The sequence below is a fragment of the Branchiostoma lanceolatum genome, chromosome 11 (genome assembly GCF_035083965.1).
Source record: "Branchiostoma lanceolatum isolate klBraLanc5 chromosome 11, klBraLanc5.hap2, whole genome shotgun sequence".
NCBI lineage: Eukaryota > Metazoa > Chordata > Leptocardii > Amphioxiformes > Branchiostomatidae > Branchiostoma > Branchiostoma lanceolatum.
This window is the reverse complement of record NC_089732.1, coordinates 5810815-5838039: the sequence shown is the minus strand read 5'-3', so window position 1 is coordinate 5838039 and position 27225 is coordinate 5810815. Positions and strand designations below refer to the sequence as shown.

At 39.5% G+C, this 27225-nt stretch overlaps 1 protein-coding gene across 10 annotated transcripts in view; it reads left to right on the top strand.

Annotated features, from left to right (window-relative positions):
- The first annotated feature begins 1424 nt into the window (after positions 1 to 1424).
- The window catches only part of LOC136444752 (microtubule-associated serine/threonine-protein kinase 2-like), a 79108-nt gene continuing 53307 nt past the window's right edge, over positions 1425 to 27225 (top strand). For 6 of the 10 annotated variants that reach the window (XM_066442473.1, XM_066442474.1, XM_066442472.1 and 3 more), the window contains exon 1: positions 1425 to 1996. In XM_066442473.1, coding sequence (XP_066298570.1) covers positions 1679 to 1996 — 318 coding nt within the window. In that variant the 5' untranslated portion in view covers positions 1425 to 1678. Of the gene's footprint in view, positions 1997 to 11780; positions 11925 to 15499; positions 15602 to 19956; positions 20110 to 27225 lie in introns of those variants that run through there. The other 4 variants (XM_066442478.1, XM_066442477.1, XM_066442475.1 and 1 more) reach the window with 4 other exon arrangements.

Sequence of the window (27225 nt, the reverse complement as noted above, 5' to 3'; positions counted from 1 at the left end):
GAAGAGGGATTTATAGGGGGCCCTAAAATCTAGAAATTGATCTATAGAAATTTATATTCTTTATCACCGATAGTATACCCAAAATATAATTTGTTTTAGATCGCCAAATGGAAAGAAGATAGTGCGCTCTACTTCTTCAACAGCAATTTGTTTTAGCCCGGTTGGAAGCAGCGTGCTGACTGCATGTCCAAGTCGCGAGGAAACACTTTGAGAATACGTTTGCCAATCGGTGAACAAATCAACCTGACAGTGGGGACATCTGGCGGCTAAAATTAATCATTGCAACTGTGGAGCCAAACTTCTGGTGCAATGATGAGCAAAACTGCTAAGAAGCGCTTTTGATCCATGAGGATGTTATACCAAGTTGCTATTAGCAAGTGATTGCGTTCGGGCATCCAAACCAAGGGATCCCGGCGATTGTGTACATTGCATAACCAAGGGCCTCTTGTGGGCTACTAAAACAGACACAAACAATATTAAAGTAAACAAGTAACGTTAGATTAGTCAATGGTGTCAAAGACAAAAGTTGTCTGCACAGAAGTGATGCTTTCAATCTCTGATTTGAAAGGATGCGCATATGCTGTCACTAGCCTGTCAGGAGGTTTTACTTATCTTTTATGTCTGTAATGTCACAACTTTTATGTCAGAATGGATGATGGAAGTTCCTTTAGATAGAATGAAATCAATTCTAGTCTCCACCGGACTCCTTTCTATAATGGGAAGCTTATAAAAAGCTGGTAGAAATTGCCCATACACCCTGAATACGTTGCCTTGAGATGTAACCTTAGCAATTGAAGGTTCAGTTTTGATAGTCAATTTTGGCTATTCTTCAGGCCATCAAAGAAGTTCCAGACACCCCCAAAATTTCAGACTCCGGATTCAGATCACCCCTAGAATCAAACCACGTCTTTTTTATTCCAATTTCTACCCACAAGAAAACATGAGCATCTCTCTGCCAGAGTTTACCTGCTCACATACTCACCAACCAACCAACAAACAAACAAACCAACCAACCAACCAACAAACAAACAAACAAACAAACCAACCAACAAACACACAAACAAACAAACAATAGCAGAGGTATTGAGGAAAAGAAGAATATTGGACACAAAGCCAATTGGTTTGCAAGAGAAGTGAATCAAGCCATACACACCAGGGCCTTACAACCATCCCTTAATAGAGACGGGGGGTGCTATAAACTTTCTGCAACTAATTTGATCCATTGCTCACTGAGTCAGTGTTTTATCTGCTTGACGTGACGTCACAGAGGCGGTGGTTTGCTCATCCCCTGACAAACATTGGAGTTGGACTGTAGAATATTTGGGTAAGTCCATTTTCGTGTTGGAAATTAGTTCAACTTCAGATGTGAGGGATAGACTTTTTATTTGTCCCCCGCCCATTATGATGGAATCGCCCAGCAATACATATCCCAGAATCCCACGGAGCGAGCGCGAGCCTTTCCATCATGGCGTTTGGAAAACATTGAGAGGTTCTAAAATTTCTACATTTCCTTCCTTTCCGTTTACTTTCTCCTCTCTTTCGGTACAACACTTTCATCTAGAGGCAGTCGAACGTACAGCTGATTCACCATGTAGGGATCAGTGGAAATTCGCGAAGTATGGAGGGTATAAAAGTAGTTTATCAGGGTTAGACGAGAAGTGATCTTGGCGGGTCCGCTATGGAAGGCCTGCCGAAGTCTGGGCCCGTCCAGCCTGTGGTTGTGGAGGTAGAAGGACCACCGGAAGAAGAAACAGAGAAGAGAGAAGGAGACGACGAGTCCTTGGCGTCCTTCCTGACCAGGCAGGAGCTTGGGAAGTACGCGGACGTGTTCCCCACCGGGACGACGCTGGGAGACCTTCGGGCGATGACGGAGGATGACCTGCAGTACGAGTACCGAGTGACCGACCCGGCCGGACGGGAGCGTCTCGCCCGAGCCATCGCCACCGCCAGGATGGAAGCCGAGGAGCAGGAAGAGACAGAGACGGAGAGGGAAGAGGTAGGTTCATGTGTCTTCTTAACCTTAGGCTAGGAAAAAATGATTTACACCCCAGCGTTCGCAGACTGTACCCCCAGGCGAAGGCAACGTGTAGATAAAAATAATTGTCGCTTTCACAAACAAAAGTCCCCAGTTGACTTGTCATACAACTTGGACCGGAGATTTCTGCCACGGTTTCTAAGTATATTCACTTCTAAAGATTATTATACACATTATCAGTTGTGTTTGCTGTTATCTTATTGTTGTACATCTGCATGATTTGGATGAAGCGATTGCGATCAAAACCACAAGTTGTTGTTTACATACACTCTGAACTTTGCTTGATCATACCGTAGTGATTACGTAATGCTTTCTTTGTGACATGTATGTATCACTTTGTGATATTTATAATCTGGATGTCAGGTTTATCAGTGGATTAGATACAATTAGAAGGATATCTGTCAGTGTTCCTAAGCTGGGCAGTACTAAAATCCAGACAGCTGTCTTCAGTGTTCAGCTGAAATCAATTATTCAATTCTCTGGAGTACAGACACCAAATTCTGTGTATTGTTATTCTATTATTAAAGACAGCAACAACATTGTTGTTGTTATGGCAATACACGTACTATGATGTAGATCTAGAGAGAGGTTTCTTTGATACTGTTTTTAAGTCGCCGCCTATGTTTTTTATTGAATATGTATATCAAGTTTCTTTGCAAGTATTGATCATATAGCTTCTAACGTATGTGAAAGAGTCTGAAAATGTTTTATAATGTGAAGAAATTACCTTCTAGATTCATCTATACAATGCAGGGATTTTGACACACCGCAGATACTCTCCAAGCAGAAGAGAGGTTCCGGCTGGTTTTTGACATTTCTCCGTTTTTTTGTCTCTATAGAAAAGAAGAAAAAAACATGACAAAGTAGAAAGCCCCACAAAAACACTTAAAACACATAAAAAAACAGCCGGAACCACTCCTCTGCTTGGAGAGTACACCGCAGACACACAGAATACATGTAGAGACACTTGTGTGCATTCAGGACATGTCCTCTGTGTCCGTTGTCATGAATAATTTACAAATTGGCTGTATAAAACCAATTTGGAAACTAGATTACTACTCGTCACCCGTGCATTACTTGTTACTAACCAGATTGGAGCGAGGACATGCACGATAGCGTCCCGACGACCGGCTAGAAATCACGCCGTCTCGTTTCGGGAATATCAAATTTGAAAGCGATTGTAAAGGGTTTATAATGTACATAGTCTACTGGCTGTTTTAATTTCATCATTTCCCAGGACGTGTACTTCTCACTGCTGCCTAACTCAGTAACTAATGCCGATTTGGTGCCAAGGGCTATGTCGGCAGGGAGAAGATTAACTTTTGAGGTCACCGCAATTTTTCATACCTACATGTGTATAGAAATATAATGATTATGCCTTGCTGTGCTGACAAGTTGTCAGAATATTGATAAGATATTTTACATTAGTAGGGCTCGAAAGCAGGTAAGTGCAGGTAAAAGTTGCACTTGTGCAGGTATTTCTGATGTCTACCTGCACCCAAGTTGCACTGGCCCATGGTGAAAACATCCCGTGACACTAGGGTGGCATACACCCAAAAATCAAAATGCCTCACATTGTTTGAAGTAGCATCCTTTGATTTGGATTGCAAGATTCCAACAGGTAGTAAGCTCTACTACAAATAATATTTTCCAAATCATTGTTTATTTGTGGACTAAAACTAAAAGTGAAAGAAAATAATTGGTGCAGGTAAATCTTTTCTGGTACAAATAATTTTGCTTGTTTCTTGCTGTTGTACCAGTATTGGTATGCAAAAGATTTAGTATTTCAAGCCCTGTATTTGCTTTACTGTACTTCTGCTTGGTTCTGTGCAGTGATTGCTAGATCCATGGGAAAGGGGCGTTATCCTAACATGGCCAACTAAAGCCACCTGGTTTCATGTTGTACTACTTTGATACGCAAGAATAGATAGAGTCCATCAAACGTTGCCCGAGGCTGTTAAAATGTGCGTAAGCACAGAACCTAGTCTATCCCTCGCTGGAACTAGCGGAAGGCTACTTTGTGTCCATTTGCTCCTGGTGATGGCGAGATTTCAGAGCGGCACAGGAAAGTGCTGCATTACAGCGTGACCTTTCAAAGGGATTGTTTTGCCAGCAAGACGTATGAACGCTGCCGCTAAAAAGGTCCAACACTGCAGTTGTGTGGGGCAAATGATGTGAAGCAGAGAGGATGAAAGTGTTTCTTGATTGGCGACAGAGAGGAGTGAGATTGCTGTAGGTGTTAAGCTGCATGATCCAAGGTTCTTTAATGGCTTTTTATGATTTAATTTCAAAGAAGATGTATTATTTTGGCCCCTTTTGTACGAATATCAAAGCTTGGCCTTTTTGACACACGGAGATACACGTGCCAAAAAGCCTACCTGGCTGAAGTTTTTTTTTTTTGCTTACTCAACAGTTGAATATTTCCCACCATGTTACTTAAACCTTTGGTCCTTTGGCCTACCTAGGTAACTGGATCCTTACTGGCCTTCTCTTCTTTTATGACTGTAGGACCTTTGTCACTACTTTCTGGGGCTTTGTTACCGTATTGTGAATGGAAAAAGAGACCGTGTGTCACTGAAAGGCCCAAGTAAACAGGCCGGCTTTGAAGGGAGTTGTGCATGATATGGGAACATGGAGCGATACATTTCATATGGGGAGGGGGGAGGGGCCGGGAATCAGTCAGTTAAGTCTTCAGTCCAAGTCCAAACCGATAAAGCTCTCTGTATCAGTACTGTCAGAAAGAGCTTTCTCTGCTTAGAATTGTGTAATGACAAAATATAAATAAATTGCTAATTCTAGAGTCCATTCCAAGTCACCGCACGGGTGTTTTTTTCCATTGTTTAGAACTATTTCGAATAAATGTCCCTGCGTACTTGACACTTTTTCGAACAGAATATTAAAATTGTTAATAGTTTATAGCAATTTAGAAATAATCCGAATCTATTACAAATGTAGTTTAAAAACCCGCACGGTGACTTGGAATGGACTCTAGTCAGAAATTGCACGTAGGAAACATATCATTGCCAGGGTTCTCCCCAGAAATTTAGAGCAAGGTAGTGCTATAACTAGTATAAGTTTGAGGAGGCTAGGACTGAGACAAATACAAGCAACTTTTGATGAATTCAAGCAAAATTACCAAGATGCTAAAATGAGCAAGGTGGTTCTTTAATCACAAAGAGTTGGGGAGCACCATTATTCTATTACTCAGGGAGAGCCCTGATTGTGACAACCCTGCCATGAATATGTAATGAACCATCCCCATGTAAAGTCGCCCTTCCATTCACCCAGAGAGCCCAAGGTAGAACAAAGCCAGGAAGACCGCACTGTTCCAAAGTAAACCCCGGTGAAGTATTTATAGCTAATGAGTGACCACCTGTACTGTGTCTTTTGAAAAGTTTCAGCCTCAACTGTACTTCGAGTGTTGATCATGACTGAAACGTTCGTGGCTAAGGTATCAAGAACTTTCCCGTCAGTTGATTTTGATACAAAGCGGCTTTCTGTACTGAACACATTCCGTGTGTACATCAACCAGGCTGATACTTGTAAAACAACCCCACCATGTAAATCAAAGTATAGACAATTCATGCATGTAGTTTGTGCATATATTGCCAAATACTTAACTACTAATAAATATTCTCAAATGGCTAGACTTACTATGAGTGCAAAGATACATTAGCATCTCTGCAATTAGTATAAAGTATATTTATCACTTATCATATTCCACTTCATTATGTTCAAAGTGTAATGGTTTCACATATACAGCAAATTAATAGTTAAATCAATAACAAACACATACTTTTAGTGATCACAAATGATTCATTTTCTTTATTATAGCTGCCTATATACTTGTAAGATGTTGTTAATTTGAAAGATATTTGAAATAAAGTTGAATGATTTATTCTTTGGTTATATTTTTAGTTTTTTTTTACAATGTGATTTCTTATAGTCTTAGCACTTAACAAGATTTGATGTTATGATTGAACACATCTTTTTGATATTATCAGAAATCTTTTTGATATTATCAGATACATACATGTTGCTAATGCTTGTTTTCCAAAATTGAAGCGAGTTAGTATTCCAAAATAATGCCTTCCATCCTGTGTCCTCTGATCCATGTATCGGAGTCTAAAGCCTCGCTGGTTGCATGATATTTCCCATTCCCGGTAACTAGTCTGTGTACTGTAGCAACAAGGAACAATAAAGTCACGAGAGAGAGCCATAAGAAATCCTGTGCTGCCAGCGATGGCCCGGCTTGCTTCCTGACTGGTGGGATTGGTAAAGCCACGCCATGCCACCGTGCATCTAGTAAATCTCCAATATCCCTCTCACAGTCATATGTCTGAAGGCAAGGATTGGCGGAAAGAACGTAGAAGCCCTCCATTTGTAAGACGTATGGGTACAGTAGTTCTGAGATTTATTTTTTATGCAAGCCTTGTTTGAGTCTGCAAAGTTGTGTCATGTATGTATTTCCTTCATGAAAGAAATGCTGTGATTTTCGTTGTTGTACATTGCTTCATCTTTTTATTCGGCGTCAAATACATGCATGTACATGTGTGCGTATGATTGAAGACCGGGTCGTTACCATACATATAGATGTGCATTTCCCTGCATACGGTGTCACAGAATATTTGATTCGCTCCATAAGTCTGACACGAGATGTTGAGTGCGACCCAGAAAGCCACTTTACCGTTGGCAAAAGCCGTGACTGAGCACGTTTTTATTGGATCCCCTTGATTCATTACCTGGTAAGGCAGGAAATGCCGCAAGCCGGGCTTATCAAAATATCAGGTAGAAAACTTCTCTGAAGGGCGTACGGTATATAACTTCTGTAAGGGACTCTTGTTAAGCCATTGTTTGTTGTAGCTACTACAGTATATACCAATTCAGTATACCAGTATAATATTTTATTGAAATCAATAAAAGATTTTGCATTGAAGATGAAAATTTCTGCCTCTATGATCTGTACATTTTTTGTCTGTCCTCTCGCTTGACAGAAATGGTCCATGGGCATGGTCCCCAGGGAAATTTAAGACTTCCTGTCCTATGTTTTTGTTGTGTAAGGCGCAGTTTACATTACGTTTTTCGCGTCAGCGGCGAAATTTCCCGCTGTCGGGAGGCCGCTGTCGCGACGTCTCTAGACACACCGCCCGGAAATCTGACAGACACCTGCGGTGCTTGCATTTCGCCATCTTGTAGAAAGTATCGGGCAGGTCGTGAACTTTCCTTTTACTTGCTTGGCCTCTCGCAACCGCTGTTGTATTTTTACGTAGGCTATCTTGTTCCTGGATGACTCCAGGTTCTTCTGGATCTCGTTCTCCGACCATATACTGATCAGGCAACCGGTTTCGGGGTCGCTCGACGTACAGCGTCCAGCGCTGTCTTTCACCCCGCCATTTTAATTTTTTTTGGGTATTCCCGCCACATGTGATCACGTGAAAGCTTGCAGTCAACCAATCATAGCACATGTTTTCTGACACGAACCAATCAGCGCTTACAACATACAAGCGGTAACATGCATGCAAAAATGCCATCGCTATTTTGAAGGTTGAACCTGTGAAATTACGGCGCCAAAATACGATTCATCTACGCTACCAACGCAAATTTTCACGGGATGAAATTAAAGGAATAGACTCTTCGCCGATTACGACCACAAATATCAGCAAATCGCGGCAAATTACAGCGTATGGGCTCAAATGGTCGGGCGAAAGTGTTGTATTTTTCAAGGACTTGGTAAGTTTTCGCTGGCTTTTTTTTTATTTAGTCTTGAAAAACAGGTTTTTAATGAGATCAACGTATGTCAAAGGCACCGATTTCGATTGTGCGTAAGCATAACAAAAGCAAGAAACAAAATTGTATGATTGTACAACGGTAGACGGCGTCTCCCCGCCCGTATTAAACTACAATGCAAAGCCTTGTTTATGTGTAGATATTCCATGCTCATCACTCGTAAATGTGGGGAGGGGGGCACAAGTACGATAGATATATCCGCGGGGAAATGAATGCACGGCACAAAAGTCGCCGCGGATCTCTCTCTATATATATATACCGGGGATCTAAGTAGACTTACAGTATGCTAATCAACGCGTGCTTTATGCTAATCGCCGAAACCCTGACTCCCGCTGACGCGAGCCCGACGTATTCTCTTTAGACGGAGTTTGAAGTTGACGGGGACTCCCGCTGTGCTGACGGGCGACGGCTTCGAAGCTGACGGGAGAAAATTTGTTGACAGCGTCGACGGGAATTGTCTTTACACGGGGTTCCCGCTGTCGCCAGTGGCGCTGACGGCAAAGGTATAATGTAAAGAGAGCCTAAGTTTTGTGGGACATTGTTGACAACATGATGTTAATGTTGCGAAGTTTTTTTATCATTCACAAACAACAAAATTTCAGGGACAGAAAATACAAAAAATATTTCCTTGAAATCAATAATTTTGAATTGAAGATGAAATTTCTGCAGTGCTCCCTCTATCCCAAAATTTTTGTCTGTCCTCTCGCTTGACAGAAAGGGTCCATGGGCATGGTCCCCAGGGAAATTTAGGACTTCCTGTCCTATGTTTTTGTGTAAGTTTTGTGGGGCATTGTTGACAACATGATGAAAATGTTGCAAAGTTTTAATTTGTGTCCGTCGATTTTTTGTCATTCACAAACAACAAAATTTCGTACAGGGACGGAAGGACAGGCTCTTGAGACAGCCCCTGGTTATCAGTGAAATGGAGGCAATAATTGAAGTTCTTGCAGAAGGAAGATTGAACGACTGGAGTGTGAATTTCATTTCCCAGGAAAATCGCGTTGTACTGTAATTTCGTGTCCTACGCCGTTCGTCAACGGTCCGTGACGGATTAGGTACCGCGTGCGCTATGGGATTGGACAGGACAATGACACCGTGAAGGACATATCGTCATATAAAGAGAATTAGGTTAGTTTCAATGCGTTTTTCATGACGTTCCGAAGAGCTGTAGCCATGATGTTCTCTCCAATAAAGAAGTGAAATCGATAGACAAGTAGCCCTTCCAACTGCATTCAAGGACGGATCTAATTTGCAAGGTGAAGTTGGTTCCAGGTTTGAAATTGCTCTGAAACCAATTTTCTCCTACGGACTTTGTTATAGCTGTTGATGTTTTTTCTGGCTGTGCTAACATGCTTACAAGGTTCTACATGTATATTACAATAAAGCTGGCGTCATGCAGCAGAAAAACATCTTGTCTAAAGTAAAGAGTCTACAAGCTCTAAAGGACAATCACTGCTTGGATTTTAGAGATCGGCCAACGTTCGCAGGTCTCAGAGCCATTTCCAATGTAATATAGATATTTCAGACATGCCGTTAGAAGGTAGAAGGACACCACAAGTTCAATTCTGTTATTGGCCAGGGATATTTGTTAGTAATTTCCTCAAAGAACATTGAACAAGATGTATTATTTATTTGTAAACATAGTGGTTTGTACTAATAGACACAAAACACACTAGCTTTGGTACTAGCAGTCACAAACAGGTCCACATGTTGTACTGGAGAGAGGTGTTAAAACTGACATGTAAATATTACAACATAGGCTTGGCATACAGTATGACCTGGTGTGTATGTGTGTATAGACTCTGTACAGGGTTGGACAAGGTTTGAAAAATCCACTGTCCCTATGGGGCTAGTATTTCAGGTCATTTCCACTGACCTGAACCAACTTTTCACTGGCCCGAAGTTTCAAAACATTCGAACTATTTCAGCTGCATTTCAATCAAGAAATGCTTTTAAAAATGTATACATACAGAGGCAATCTATAAGCTCAATAACTATGCATAGAAAAATGGTGATGGCCCAATCGGGCAAGCACACGCCAAGGCCCTATCAGCTCTTCTACTGGCCTGAGGCCATCGAGACAGTGAACTTTTCGAACCCTGATGTGTAGCCAAGAAACAAAACCACTCTTTAATATGTTAAAGTTTTGTCCACATCTTAGTTTTTGTTGCCGGCGTCTCTTCACTCTTTGTTGACCCCTCTCTGAATGGCAGGGATTGGTACATCTGTCAAGTCTTTAGAAAGTAAAGTGGGCGTGGCCATGTGTAACCATAGTAATTAAGACATCTGTCATGAGTAAGTTGTACCAAGGACATTGCTGTACTGAGTGCCAGTAAGTATTTTCATATGGTTGATCACACACAGTTATACACAATCATGAAATACAAATGAAAAAATCAAATTAAAATTGCAAAGTTTAAGCATTCATTGAGGTATATGTCAATACATTGTATGGTCGATGCTACCAGTAGAGATTGCAATCAGAGTCTCTGTGGACAGAAATCGCAATCAAGATGCTAGGAATGCGTTATGGTGGCTGCCCAGTGCCCATATATACATGAATCCTTAAGTAAGTCCATTGATCTAAAGTGACATGAGTCGAAGTTGAAAAGTTCTGTCTTTTAGTTACACACACACACACACACGCACGCACGCACACACACATACACACACACACACACACACACACACACACACACACACACACATAGCAGATATCTTAGAATTGTAAACAGGGACGCTGATCGCAATCTCTACTGGTGGAATTGGTCATTCTTCCAGATTGTAATCTTTACCTTGACATAAACAATGCAGGGCTTTCTTTAGAGTTACATGTAGACTCTGTGCAGCTGTAAAGTTTTTTTATATGTCATTTTGACGGAGTGTGTCTATAGTACATGTACATGTAGAGGTGGTCTGGGAAGAGCTGTACATGCATATTGATGGTCTCAAGGTCTGGTGGCTGTGACATATGTGCCCTGGGCATTGTCTGTTCAACATCATTCTGATTATAACAATGGACTGTCCCTATAGGCCTGTGAAGACATTTGTATGCTAAGTAAGAGTCAGGATGTACCCTAGGGGACAGTCCTTGGCCAATCCTGTCCCTGTGATGTCACCAGGACATCTGGCCGTGCCTGTCTCAGCAGATGTTGGGACTAAAAAGTCCTCTCCGTGTACCTTAACCTTAACGGCAAACTGTCAGAAAACAACCGACCAGGATATGACTAAAGGTATGTGTGGGAAGACAGACTACTTCCAAGGGAAACATACGTCTGGTTTAAAAAGTTAACAGTTGTAACTGATAACCTTTTAATTACTGTACATGTATAGTTCTACAGCTAGCTTCAACATTTTCTTTGGTATACTATAAGAGGCAGTAACAGTGTTCAGTGTCTGTGTTTTTGATGTAGAAATGTAGTTGTTAGAATTTGTAGAAATAGCTGTATGATACAGCTACAGAAAAACTACTTCTTGTAATATAATATAATATAACTATATAGTGTATGCCTATGCTGTTAGTGTATAGTACTCCCAAAAGTTTTAGATGTCCAAAATCATTCCATCTGTCTTTATGGCTTTTGGCTAGAAATCCCAAGAACAAAGCATACTTTTACTTGAATGTTGATATTTTTCATTAAATGTAATAAACTGTATGCTCTATGTGAAGAAATGATTGCATTACAATGGTTGAAAATGTTTAATAGGGCTTATAATAAAAGTTATGATTATTCCCATGAATTTTCCATCAGTCAGGGGCCCCCGCCAAAGTTTAAAGCTCCCCGGGGACTTTGCTTGCTCTGACGTCTCATCATTAGCCTGTCAAACCAAGATGTTGTTCTCCCAAGGCACGCTCACTTCCCAGACTTTGAACTTTAAACTCCGGTTAATGTGTACTGAGAAAAACAACAAACCTCTAACGGCACGGAGACTTGCATATGTTGATGTTTTTTTGGACAATGCTGAAATACTTGTACAGTTTTGGTGTCCTAATTACTGGAGTATGTTTGGTCACATGTATGTCCAATCGTCCACAAGTCATAGATTTCAACAGCAGTTATAGGAATGCTGAGTGTCTGTGACAATGTGGCTGTGCAAAACTGTAAGTAGTACTAGCTAATCAATAAATATGTTGACATGTGTATAGTTGAAAACAGTTGTTCATGTGGCATTTGGATACATCATGCCTTTCCCCTAATTGTACATGTAGCTCTTTAGTAGTTTAACATGATGACCATAATCTGTGACAGTTGACTTTGGCCCCTTTTTGGTATATGTAAGTTGTAGTCAGAGTTTTAAGAAATGCTGGATTTGTTATTGTTGAAAATGCAAATTAGCAATTCATTGTAATATCCGCTGTAAGATTACACTTTGTGATTTCATTATGGAAAGAATATCAAGTACAACTTGCATGGCAATCCAAGTGTTCTGTTTAAACAAGCACTCAGCTTATTACTTTATAATGATACAACTGAACCATTACATTTACATTATATCATGCCTCGTGCCTACATGTATATCCCGGATTATACAGTATGGTGCACGTGTTAACTACATGTACCTAACCACAGTCATGGCGATGACTCATGCTTTCTCTTGACATTTGGATACAACTAACGCACATCCAACCTTGGTGATTCACTACCAAACCTGATGTACATCTCTCTACGTCTGTCCTCCATACTGTGCTACACTGTCGACGTACAAGCTCCATTGTTGTCGATTTCTCGTTAAACTTCCAAGAATGCGTCCCGATGAGGCGTGTGGTTCATGAAAACGCGTAGGCGGCGGTGGCAGCGACGCAGGTGTTCCGCCCACAGGTCATGGTACCCAAGCGGGCAGTTTCGCCCCTTGCCCAGAATACTTGAAGTGGAGTCTAGTCAATCCATTGTAAGTACAGATTTATAGGAGTGTTTTAAGGAGGTACTTTCAGTTCTTGGACAGGGTTTTGCCGGTGATTGATAGATGTCATTGCCGTAAGCCCAGGCAAGGGCAGGAGAAAGGGCAGAAGTGTATTAAGCTCCAAAAAGGGCATTGATTTCTATCGGAATTCAATACGTCTCCATACATAACTAGGAAGGGGAAAATGGCTTCTTCAGCTGCATAAATGAGTTCTATCCAGTTGATATTTGAGAAGAAAAATTTTGGAAATGTACGGAATGTTGTAGAATATTGAGTGAATAAATTGCGTGCAACCAAGTATATCATTTTGTAGAGAAGACTCTTTTATGAAAAGGCAAGTTGATGATATAAATCTAGACATTCTTTATGATTACAAAAGAAGGTCTCGACTTTGAAGTATGAGCAGATGTAAACTTTGAACTATCCATATTCTATGTCTGCCTATTTTGACTGTACTGAATTTTAGGAAACTTGTATACAGCTTTTCAATATTTGCATATATGATTGACATACTAATATACTAATAATGCTGTATGTCCCTAGTCATATTATCTCGTATACAAGCTGAACCTACATATGCATTATATTCTGTTGTCAGTCCATTTATTATTCTTAATCAAATTTTTGTATACATGAAGGTGAGAAAGGACTCATGAATATCCCTTATATAACTTGTTTTCTCTCTCAAGTCAAAAGAGAAATTGTCTGTTCCTAAATACTTTGATTTTATCATATGTTTGCTATTCATTGGAGAAATATCATTAGTTGTGTAACTGTGTTGCAAAGCTGCATTGCAGTACAGTAAAACACTCCATTTTCTCCCTACTGCGAATTTAAATACATTTACAGTACTGCTAGCTACTTGAAAAAGCAATATACTTCACCTCAATTGAGGATGACTGCTTTACCTTTTTTGAAACTGTGTACCTGTTTTTGCTGTTTTGATGTAATGTTTGATACTGCTTACTTTGATCTGACGTCTAAGATGTCTACTGGCTTTTGACTGCAGCTCTTTGAAATGTCTCAGTAGTTGATTTGCCTCAGCTGATATTCAGTGCACAACAAACATACTGTCTGCAGGGCTTGAGATACATGTATATGTACTGGGTGCATTTGCACTTTCGTGCTCTCAAAATTGGAGCTGTGCACCAAATTTTCTGACTGGATGAACTGGAACACCTAGATATTTGTGATCTTCTACACGCCGACCACCTGTCTGAAACAACTTTCGCCAGAGCCACTGGGTGGTCGTCTTCTGAGTTCGGCAGGTTTAACTGTACATCTTTGTTGCTAGGAAAATTGGGACATTTTCAAAGCATGCTAGAGAAAATATGTGCAGTACTTTTGACATACCATTATATTCTTTTTACATGTTTGATTTTAATTGTGGGGATTCCTCTCAGTTTCACACCATACATCTGATCTTTAGTTGCTGAATGCAATTTTTGTTTTCCCTAACCAAATTGTTTTAAGCAATCTGTATTTGACATGAAATGCCCTGTTTGTAAGTTGTAGGCCCTTTGAACGTCAAACATCTAGTATGTGCTTCTCTTGAACAATGCCCTTGAGCTAGATTACTTTGATAAAGTATTAACAGGTGGGCATGATGTTGCAGTACTGATCTATTTTGCTAGATGGCAGTTTTGTCCTATTGCATAGATCTGCAACACAACTTACAAGATAAAGAAGGCTTTATAATGCTGAGGCAGAGATGTTAACAGTTTAGTCAGCAAATCTGCAGTTAAGTATTCCACCATAAGAATTTTAAAAGCCAAATCTATTTTGAAAAAGGTTATATAGTAAGTTTATTGATTCGATCATTCGCAGAAGTACATGGCAGCGTCCTCAGAAAAGGATGCTGAATTGTGTACATTAGGTGTATTACATTTAACAAATCTAACTTAAATTCAAACAACTAGTACTATTCAAAATCTAGAAACAAGAAGGTTATAATTATGTAGAAATTAATTAAACACAGGCACATGTATCTACATGTTAGTATGGGTATCATTAGCAGTCTTTAAAATGCCTAAAGTAATATTAGTAAGTATGTTTTTCAGCACATGAAGATTGTACCAAATACCAATTTTAGTGTTGTTCTTTCAGTTTACTGAAATTGTCATTAAGAACTTATTAGTAGACCACAATTAAGTGAAACTCGTTATGGCTAAAAGATTTTAACTTCATTCGTTAGTTCTTCAGAAATCTACAAAGGCCTGCATTACAGCTACACATGCACTAATGCTTCAGTTACCATCCTGCCAGTCTACAGTTGACCTCTGAAACCTCTATCCGCTGGAGTTGATAATATCCATTATTGGAATGTCAGTTCAAATTCAACTAACTGGAACGTAGTCTAAAGATTACCCGTGACCTGTCTCCCTCCCCCTGTACCTGAAGCATGCCTGCCCATTCAAAATGCCGCCGGTGTCATTATCATTCCATATACATTCTCAGTCAATCAACCCACAACATGATTTGTCTAGCTAACAGGCAATAAAGCTTTTACCCTGGGTTAGAACCTAATTTACCCGCCGGCTATTGGAGAGACACTCGATCTCAAACAACACACGACAGGGAGAATAGGAGGCAAGGATCGCCGTAGCGTCGAGGATTCGTCAACGTCGGTTCCGTGCCTGCGGGGCTTTATGTCATTGGGAGGTTGATTAGCAGTTTTTTTGAGAGACGTTGGTGCCAGCCTGCTTGGGTTTATTATGCGGGAGCACAAGGAGGGATTACGGAGACGCCGTGTGACAGCGCTGCGTAAGAGATAAGGAACAGGACGCGGGGATGGCAGCGTACTGTCAGTGTTGTCTCGGTCGCCACCCAAGGTCACCCCCTCCCAAGCCAAAATGGAGGCGACGTCTACTCGCAATCGTAGGTACTTTTTATAGGTAGACAAACATGTTATACTGTAATGTTACCTTTTTTCATATGTTGTTATCTAAGCTCTTTTCCCCCTTTGTCTATTGATGCTCTGACGTTGCCATATGGAATATCTTCTGTATTGGAAATGTTGCACTCGAAAGTCTGTGGTGTCTTTAACAGTTTGCATTTTAAATGCCGAATATCTAGGTGAAAAAATTGGCTATGGTTCTAAGCAACATTAAGTCAATACTGCATGAGCAGACCACTCATGAAAGTGTCTATGTGGACTTAATGCTTGTATCAGTGGGAAAAATTGTCTATTACAGTGACCACTTTTGGTAGACTAGTAGACTATAGTCCTTATAATTATGTGAAAGTGTTCACTAATGTACAGGTATGACTACACCTTTACATAATAACTACATTTTACCTATTACTGCATTAAAATATCTGTAGATATAACCCCTAAAATAAGCCGCTAAGTACCATAGTATTACATGCTTGTATATGCAATAATAACTTCTTCGGCAAAACAAGAAATTCAATGCAACAGGCTTGAAAAACAGAATCCCCATTATATCATTCAGTGAGCTAAGGCTAATGTTTCCTGTTGTTTCAACATCTGACAGCATCGCAGATTTGGGTCAGATAATAAAGAGAGGCTAATTCCTAGTATCGCATTCTTTGACCTTAATTTGCCTAAAGTGAAATTAATGTTGCGTTCTGCTTTACAAATATGAAGAGATTTTCTGAGCACCATATGATCTTGCAGAATGATGTATATATTTTCTCCAATTTGCTTGAATCTTAACTTACAGTAATTATGTATCATAAAAAAAACACAGACGCAAGTCATACTTGAGATGAGGTTGTACATTTGAAATGTAATTCTTTCGTTACGACTTGTATATTGTTAATGATGAGTGTGGTCCTTTCTGTATGATTGTGTGTTAAAGGCAAATAATTGAAAGCAATATTAGGGCCCAAAATATGGAAATAGAAAAAAGTTGAAATCTTTATGGTAGTGACATTTACTAACACTATTTAGCACATTTTCATAATAACTTCATACTATGAGCATTTTTAGAACTGCGCAAAATCGTGCCATATGATGATTCCCTTAGTTTCGTAAGCCTACAAAAACCCCGGCGATGATTTTCAATGAGTTCTCACATCACAACAACGTCGTATTTTTGCATGATCAACGTCGCTATATACATGTGTATTGTGATAGTGTTGTTTGAAGTAATCATGTATAGAAATGACTAAATAAATTGACTTTAAAAATCTGATTTTCGGGCCCCAATATTGCTTGGGTTTCCTTTAAGCACTCCGTGTGTGTGTGTAAAGCTACCTGTTTTTTTCGGACATCAAATCCTGTTGCATCGATCTTTTATAAGATTTATCCCCCATAGGACCTGATATACATTCATGGGTAGTTACACTTCCAGTATAATTTATATATCCTTCCAATCTAATTGTGCCAGGAGGATTGGCTTGCCTTACTACATCCATCTTCGGTTTGCTAAGACATGCAAAATGACCACTAGGCGAGTAGTAGAGCATGCACGGAATTCAAGTTTTCTCCAAATGTGTTGGGCCATGCCAATTTATAATGCTTGGACATTTTACTTGAAAAAGTTAAGTTTTGCTTTGCTAAGACATGCAAAATGACCACTGGGCAAGTATTGAACTACTGTATATATTTGAAGCATGCAAAGAATTCATGTTTTCTCTTTGTGTTGAGCCACAACAATTTATAATTCTTACTAGTTCTTGGACATTTTAGTTGAAAAATTTATTGAAAGATAAAAACAAAGGGCAGGAAAGAAAAGGTTTGAGTATTTTTACAACTTTCACATTGTACCAAGGTACAGACCTCCCCTCAGACTCAGTACAGCGTTAATAAAAATATTATTTGTTACATCTTAGAGAGAACAAAGAAATAAGATTGATGTGTCAAAACATCAATTCATATTTCTGTTTGGGTATGTTCATAATGTTGTTAGGATTGGGAAATATCATACTGTGGTAATTATTAGTACTCTCGTGAATGTTGTTGCCATATTGGCTATGTGGTATGTATGTACTAATTGTAATTTGATCACTATTATTGATTTCTACCAAAAATGCGGAGTGCATCTGAGTACTCATTTGGACTTACATACTTATTATTGACAGGTATTGAATCGTGAACTTAAATCAAGTTCAACACTATGATATGCTAAAGCTAAGTGCTGGCTTTAGTGTACGTGTGTACACCCCACTCTCTGTAAAACGTTAGAGGATTCCCTGAATGCCACTTGTCACCCAGCACCAAGTGTTGTCCACTGCACACATTCTGACCGCTGGATGGACATTCCTCCTGTATGTAGTTTGGCCAGACCACATGGCTGGCCCTTCACCTTGGCATGCAGCCAATCTGTCAGTCATTGGACGTACTGTAAGTGTAAATGCAGAAATGTTCGCGGTGGTTTTATGTTAGCGGTTTTCACTGTGAAATCTTCAGCGTAAACTTAAAACCACCGCGAAATGTTTTGCCAATCTATGACTCTAGCACTACTGTTGTTTCAAATGCGAACCTAAGACCACCACGAACACTCCATTTTCTCCCTACCTCGAAATAAAAACCACGCAAACTTATATGCTTTTACAGTATGTCAGTTCTTGCCCGCCCCCTTTAAACATACTCCCTAGTGTTTTGCTGATTTGAGGGTTATACGGTAAACTTTAAAATATTTGCGGTGGTTTTGCAGTTTTCGCAGCGACGCCCAGAGTATGTGTTTCCACTGCTACTGAAATACAGAATTGTTTCAAATGTGAACTTGAAACACCGTGAAAATCTCCTTTCCCCTCCTAATGCAAAATCAAGTCCCTGCAAAAATAAATGAATTTCGTCATGGCAACATCAAGGATCATTATCTAGTTTGATAGACTATCAAAAAAATTGTTGTCACTTGTCAAGTAGGTTCAAATGGAGTGTAGCAATAGCTTTAATGACTGTTACTTGCCAGGGCTTCAGTGACATTTATTACACCGTAACCCTGTAATTTGTAGGTTCTCAAATTTAGAAAGACTGTACTGAAGTGGATAATCAACATGATCATGAATACAAAGTCTGAGGGAAAGTCTGTACCTTCGTACACACAGTTACAGCAAGTGAATGTAGAGACTATAGCTAAGAGATAAACTGTTCTACAACTAAAAAATTCGACTCACTGGAATTTTCTTTCAGACATAGATTTTCCGCCAAGCCCTCTGTTTTCACCATGACATCTTGCTTACATGTACACTTAGATACTTTACTTCACTTTGTCTTGCAAAATTTTCACTTGGAAATACCTGAAAACCAAGGAATGACATTATCTTCACCTTGAATAGACAAAACTTTTGGATATCTGGCTTAATCGGTCCAACACTCTGATTTTCTAAGCGTTTACCACTTATCAGGCCATAAAACCCAGTGGAATAGTGATTTACCAAATGTTGTGAGACAATGTCAAGCTACGCAGTACTGCAGATATTGCTTGTAAAGTATTATATGATATATAGCTTGAAGTTGAAGGCCGTAAGCAAAGGTGGCCCAATTGTATTACAAAGGTTTGGTGGCTTGGTGCCATGACTCTGTGGCCCCTTGGAGAGGCTTAATTTTGAGCTCCACTCAGTTCTTGATTACTTTGGCAACAATCCAGTGCAAGGCTCCAAATACTGTTTTCTGCTGGAGATTTCTGCTATATCAATGTTTAAACTTACCTACACCAGACGAATATTAGTACTTTTTTCAGACACTGTCAAGATCATGCTTTATACTTGTGTATACAATTACCTGTACATATTATGCAACCGTACACGTGCACAAATATCTAGGTTTACTAGTACCAGTGCACCCAAAGTCAAATTGGTGCACAGCTCTAATTCGGGTGCACAGAAGTGCATGTGCACCCAGTATTTTGAGCCCTGCTTGTGAATGTATGCAGTATGTAAGGAGTTTCAAAAACTTGATGTGCATAGTATATCAGCATTAAAACTAGCAGTTACTTTTGATTACTTTGAACACTTTGAGAAAGGCATACGCTTCAGTCACCAGTGCTTCCAAAGGATCTGATGCCTGATCTATCCTGAAAAACAAGAACTTAAGTATTGGAACAGAAACCCATTGCACTGGCATGACTGTATATCAACATGGCACAACTACAAAGGATTGAAAGGAAACACCAATGCGTCATGCAGCCCAAGTGCGTTAAGATATGCATGTAATGAACATTTATGTGTTGCTAACATGCCTTGTTAGCTTAATCCGAAGATGGCATGACACACACGTATGTGTCTGTGCTATAATTAGCAGCCACGGTCACCAGTATGTTGTGGGGCTATAGTGTCAGTTTATCTGTCACGTACATGTACATACACTGTTCTAACTGATGAGGATATAGATGTTGATAGCGTTAGCCTCTATTTCCCTCCTTGGGGCCTTGTTACACAGGGCCCTGAGGGGGAAGAAGGATGGGGCAGACAAGGTACGTGCTTGTTTTTACTGAGAAATTCAATTTCATGTCTAGCATGGTTGTAACAATCCTGTGGTAAACGGTTGAAGTTTTTAGGGTGGGGTTCAGAAAGATTTCTTTTGTTTTACAAGAATAAGTGGACCAAATAACAGGAACCGTTGTTGTTTTTCTTGTTTTTGTCAGTTAACAATGATAATGTTTACAATATTTTTATCAGTCTTTATATCATATATGAGACATCAGCATTGACAGAAAGGCTGTTGTTTTAACATAATCATAAAGTCATATTTTACTCAGTCTTTAGAATAGGAATCTAACATATGCATCTAAACTTCAATATAACTGATCAGATGTAGTGATGTGGCTTATGTATAGATCACAGTTTGTGTAGAAAAAGGATTTAGATTTAGACATGTGCTTTGCATAATATTAATACAGTAGTGAATGTATGCAGACTTCAGCTGTCCCTCAAGTTCAAAGAGACAGTATGTTTAGAGGGTCATGACCAAATGCATATAAATCAACATGACTTTATTTGGTTTGTGCTGATATGTACCTGTTATCGTTACATGTTATACATTTAGTGTCTGGTACTGCTATAATTGAATTCAGTTTTATCAAATGTAAACTTCTTGACCTCATTTTTGTGATCAACCCTCCCCTTGCTATTTAAAGGAAGCCTTTTGGCATAATACTGTAAATGCAGAAATGTTTGCGGTGGTTTTATGTTCGCGGTTTTCGCAGCAACTGTTTCACCGAGAACTTAAAACCACTGTGAACACTCTTGTCCAATACTGTAGCAGTATGGGACTACACTGCAGCACTGCCGCGAACTTAATACCACCACAAACACTCCATTTTTCCCTTAGCACGAAATAAAAACCATGCAAACTTAAATGCATTTACAGTACTTGTAATGAATGCATGGGTTATAACTTCAATATGTAAAGCAAGGTTAATTCTAGTTTTAAGGCCGATTTGTTTTTAAAGTTTGCTTCCTAGTAAAAGCAGTTCAAGGAATTCAATATCTTAATCTACCATTTATAAGAATTTGAAATGATATGATTATGATTATATGTTATGTACTATGATTATGATTGTATGTTAATCTTTATCAATATTAATCCAAAATTATATCCAGTTGCTTGAGTAACTGCTATTTTGATACATGTATTTCTTTATATTGCATTCAAGCTCCTATGCATCCCACCTGCAATAGTGTATCAATACTATGCGCCATTATGACAGACCAACTGAAGGGAAGCTACATGTAGAAGATTTTACGCCACACAGTAATAAAGCCGGCGTTAAAACTCATAAAATGAAAGCGAAAGTGTAAAAATTCGCTCTTCTTTATGAAGGTGATAGTCGTAAATATTGACCCCTTTGTTTGCTATTAGTTTTTATCACCTAAACGCCGATATCTCCTTTAAATTTTATGAGGCAGGCTCCATGGGCTTAGACCCTCTAGGCATGTCGTGTTGTGAATAGACTATAAAACAGGTTTAGTTCAGGTAGCTCGCGGGGAGACTGAAACGTTAATTTTGCACTTGGGTGGAGATAGGCCAGTAATTTTAGAAGCTGTAAGACGCATGGGAAGATTAGAACAGAAATCTGAAGCTTTTGAGAAATATATTTAATGCATCATATCTTCCAATCTCAAAGCTTTGGATTTTGCATTAATGAAACATTTGGTATCGTTTATTTTTCGTGAATATTGTCCGTCATCCTACATTTTTCTTTTGCTGTCAGCCGTCTGAAATAATTTTGGATTTATTCAAACCATTAGTTCAAGTTTTGCCATTCCTTCTTTTTATCCAAATCAATGCCATAGTTCTCACGTTTAGTCGTTGTGATTTTGTTGCCACCAATATTTTGGTGGTATGAACAGAAATGCCACCTTGCAGGTTTAACGTGCATTGCAGATAAACAAATTCATATGATGGTACTGTAATACCAAATTTTAGTTCACCACCTTGAATGACGAAAATATGCCTGATTGCCTGTCTTTGTCAAATCGTAGAAGTAAAATATAAAGCTGGGTCAGCACTGAAAATCAGATAGATAACTGTAAATACGTACAGCATATTTCTGATGTTTTAGAGGGCCCTTTGGTAGACAGGTTATACTGACCAACTGCAATATCAGGCCAATGTGCATGGGGGCTCTTTTGTTTGCTAGGAATTTTAAGGCAGTATTACTTATGTTACATGTACAAGTGGTTGGTACTTTGATACCATTCCGTCCCCCATAACTGACAAATCAAAACTTGACGACATTTTAATTGTGGCATCAACTGTGCCGCAACATTACCATTTACAATGAATCCATTTGAAATTTACCCTTCAAAATGTCTGAAATAATGTTCCAGAGGGTGTAGAATGTTGCATTGCACTATCAGCTTACATGTATATCTAGCATGTAACTTGATAGAGGATGACTGTCTTACCTTAACTTCTTCAAATTACCCTTATTATATGTTACTCTTTGTAATTCTTCAGGGTTTATCTAATAATATGATATTTCTCCATATCTTGTTAGATATCCTGTTTTGGATTGCACCTATGACTATTTGATGTGTCAATGAGTTTGATTTTGATGAAGCCGTGCTCCCTGCACACGTAAAGGTCTCGGCGTGGGGTAATATAGTATTACATCACGGTCATGGTCGACTACCTGTGCCCTGACCTCATCGTAAACCACCTGCTCTCACACAGGTGCGGAATGCCGTTATTCCCCACCCCTGTGCCCACTCCTCATTAGCTATGCGGCGTCGCACCAAGAAAAATGCGTCTGGAAACATTAATGTAGTCTTACATCATGATGGTGTTGTCGTCCCACACATGCATCCGTTGAAGGCATCTTCCTCCGTCAATGTCAAACTCTGAGATCTCATTTCGCAGCCCAGTGGCTCGATCGCTGTAGAAGTGTGCGCAGAATACCGTAGTGTAATCAGACGTACCCCCCGGTAGGTAAGTTTATCGCGGCGTGTCCTCACAGCCAAGGCTCCGATCAACTAGGGTAAAGCAGACTGGGGCAGCCACACGCTAATGGGTTCCTCCTATCCTTCCATTTGGAAGGATTTATTGATTGAGGACCAGATACGTAATCCACCCAGGGGTATAGAAGACAACAAACACTCTGGAGCCAGCAGGTACATGTAAGACTGGTCGGTTCACTTTGAGGCAACGTTGTCCCACCACGAAGGTGGTAGAAGCTAGGCCGTTAAGGTAAGAAAACTCACAATTTAGCAGTTCTTAAGTAACTTTACAATGATTTCATGCTTTTCTTTGTTGTATGTACGAAAAGAAGATTAAAGTGCCACCCTGTGATTTTTTCAGTGGTTAGGCTTTCTGCTTTTCATCTAAATCCCCTTTTTCCCCTGAAACAGGCTGCATTTTGGCTGTTTCTTAATGTGTATGTCTAAATAGTGATGATATAGATGGTATCCCATGTTTCCTTTAATATTGTATGGAGCTATCTTGCTTTGGTATATTGGAACAGTTTTGTGTAGCTCTTCCTGCTGTTGCAATTAGCTGCATGCTGAGTAATCTCACGAAAGTACGCTCTATAATTGAGTAGGGGAGAGGTTTCCAAATGACTCAGACTAATATGACAGACTTCTTCTTTTTTTCAAACAAATTTTGTATTACAATTATCACCCTCAAGTTGGAATCTAAGTTATGAACAAAAGAAACATTCCACAAGCACAACATTGTGAAATAGTCTGAACATTCTTTCCATGGTAAATTATTGCCTTCTGCAGCTGTCCATTGCAGGGATCTCCCTAAAGAATGGTACAGTGGCGCTCCTCCATCCTGTTCTAATCCCAGCTCCATCCTGTTGATTTTCAAAGTTAGGGTATTTTTTCCAATTTTTACCCAGCAAAGCCTGTAATTTTGCTCAAAACTAGAAATTTCAGGTGTAAAGCTGAAGTTGCAGAAAATAACTTCCATTATGTCTGAAAAAGGCAGAAGGCAACATCCGCTCTCCTTTTGAGAGTTGTGCACCCCCTCCAGACCTCCCCCCTCGCCACACGTATCCTGTGCCTGGCACCCTCCCCCCATCCTGCTATATATTTCTGGGGAGATCCCTGCATTGGCAAGTAATGCACCATAATTACAGATGCGAACTATGTTGAATGTCTTCGACAGGTGATGAAGAAAGGATTTGTGCCGTGTTATTTTAGAGAGCTTTTAGGCGTACAATTTTGTAATTTGTAAGTTCTAATGCTTAAACTATAATGGTGACATTGCGAATGTAAGTTAGAAAAGTGGCCTTAAATGGTGATGCTTTTCACCGCAATTTACACCAATATATTTTAACACTTGGAAACAAAGCTTGTTAGATATTTGTCTAAAACACTTGCAGCTTTTAATAAACACTAAAACAGCAAATGATTTACAGTTTAGAAACTCCAGGTATAGCATGGGTTGTGACTCCTGAATGGCATTTCCTCAGTCCCTGAGCATAATTGGCTTTCAGATGGTGCTATGTCCATCAGTCAGACCTGGTCCTCTGGTGCATTGCTAATAGCCATAATGGGTGTGGATATGCGGGCGTACAGAAATGAGCCATCAGGTCGGGGAGAGCGTGGAATGGAACGTGACTAGAAAATCTTATAAACACCAGGGATGATAGCAGGTGTCCCGTGCTAGTCTCCTGTTATTTGTGGAGACAGTCGGTGAATCTTCCAGGAAAATGGGTTAGCGTTTTCCAGGAAAAGAAAACCAGAAGGGGATAGAACGTTAAAGCAAAGATGGATGGTTAGTCTGGTTATACCATTTTCAATTGCTTCTGACGAAGAATTCAACTTTCAACACAAGAAAAACTTGACTTACTGTACTTGACTGTACAACTTACAAGTCTTTGTGAAGGAAACTTTTTCAACTGCCATCCTATTGTAAATCATTGAAAATATGGGTGTGGCACTTGATGATGTCTCCCCCTTGCTAGTCTTTTAGCAAATGTTAGTAATATTATTCCTTGTATTTGTAAAATAGTTCTTGAGGATATGAGTGGGGTACTTTATGATAAGGCATTGATGATACATTGAATCTTCTTTCTCCTTGTATTCTTTGGACAAACATTAGTAATATTGTTACTTAACACAACGGTACATTAAGTATACATGTACATAGATGTACAGGTATGTACAAGTTACTTTTAACCGTGCAAAAAATGCATGTTTGCTTCGAGGATGCATTTCTTTGAAAACTGAAGACGTCACAATTTTACAAGGATGTTTCAGATGATGACGATGTTACAAAGCCAGACAGACAGATGGCCCAGGTAGCGTGGAGCCAACCTCCCTCATAAAAGATGCAGAGGCAAAATGTTGAAAATTGCTCCATGTAATGCATGATCGTGGCTATGTAATATGAACACGATCCTTCATCATCATACTGTAGTGCAAGTAATGAAGACGTCAGAATTGATCTCCTGGGAGGAGGGGTATGGTAAGGGTTGTCAGTTTGAAGAATGATTATGGTATTTCCTGTATTAGGTACGGGGATTCTGTATTGAATGTCTCCTGGAGCCCAAGAATCACTCATTGTATTTCACTATTGTAGACTTTAAAAAATATTTTTTGGTAAGTCCATCAGGTAAAATATCTTCAGACTTTTCAATTAAGAACTTTCAGAAGGTTGGGGGCTGTAGGAGTACCCCTTTCTGTGAAATACTAGTAACAATGCCCCTTTAATTTAGGTTTAGATGGAAAACGTTTTATGTATCAAACTGTTATGGACCTTCCATTCTTTTATTTTGTTTTTATTAAGTTGCAATTTTAGGGAACCTGACAGAATTATGAGCGTTGACGTAACACTGTACAAAATATACATTCATGCCTACACCCCAGTCCATCCTCTAGACTTGTTGTTTTCACCTCAGTCTGTACATTAAGATCCCACCCAAATCTCAACGGGCCCATCCTGACATGCTGAATATTGCGCATTTGTCTCACGGCAGACAGACAAATTGCGGGGAAATTTCGCAAGGGGTGGTGGTCAGCCAACCGTGGACAGTGGAGGCAGGACGCTATATCGATTGTGCGGGATAAGATGAACCGTTTGACCTTTGTTTGGATGAAGGAAGATTTTTGAAGGTCATTTTGAAGGCAGGTTGCTGACCGATACCAGGTGTGATCCAAGGACAAGTCAGTAAATATCAGTGTACAGTAATTTTGTATATCATACATCAAGTATAACTAGCAGTATAAGCTAAGTAGCAGCTAGAACTTTCTACTAGTTCAAGACTTAAGACAGCCCAAGATAGGTTTGAGTTAGCTTAAATGTTACTTATAGAAATCTTAGAAGATAACTGTTTGTATTTATTTTCTTCTTGAATAACCTTGATATATGCATGGCGTGTTGTGAATTGCATATAGATAGTTTCTTCTCTAATTCCTTTATTCTACCAAGAATTAAATAGGATTGATGATATTTTTTATATTCCAAGCTTGAATATGATAATTGTCTAGTTATTAAGTGCCAACATGACCATAGATGATATATTTTAATATCAATGTAGAGATGAAGATTAACTATCATAAACAGGTGCATCAAATAAGGTTTCCAAGCATCTTAGTGGTTGTTGTTAAGCCAAATAATGATATTCTTTTAGTTTTACTTAATATATGGACCATTTTTATTCTTATTCCTACAATCAGTTTTATTTGTTGATGCAGCCGTCCCTTATTGGTGAAAAAGAATCCTATTTTTGCTGAAATCTTGCTCTTAGCATTAGTTGCTCACTAAGAATTGACTTCAGCACATTTTGCTTTTCTCAGCATTATTCATAATCCATCATTCAGAAGCTTAAGGTCTCATTTATGTATTACTCCGAGTGGGTACCCTAAAAGAGTCCGTTGCCCAAAAAAATGAACGGCTGCATGTACGTGTGTCTATATCGGTGTAAAAATCGCCTATAGCTAGGCCAGCTGATATCAAGCGTCAAACTGATGAAAGCTTGTTTGTAACGGAAGAAATTAACAGGTAAAGTTCGGCAGCCGCGCGCGAGGTCGGACGTCCACAGCCGGACATTGGCGGTAATTCGGTCGATCACTTTCAGCTGGAAAGTGCCTATTTAGGGGGTCTAGCTAAGTGCCGCTTTTAATTGCCATAAAAA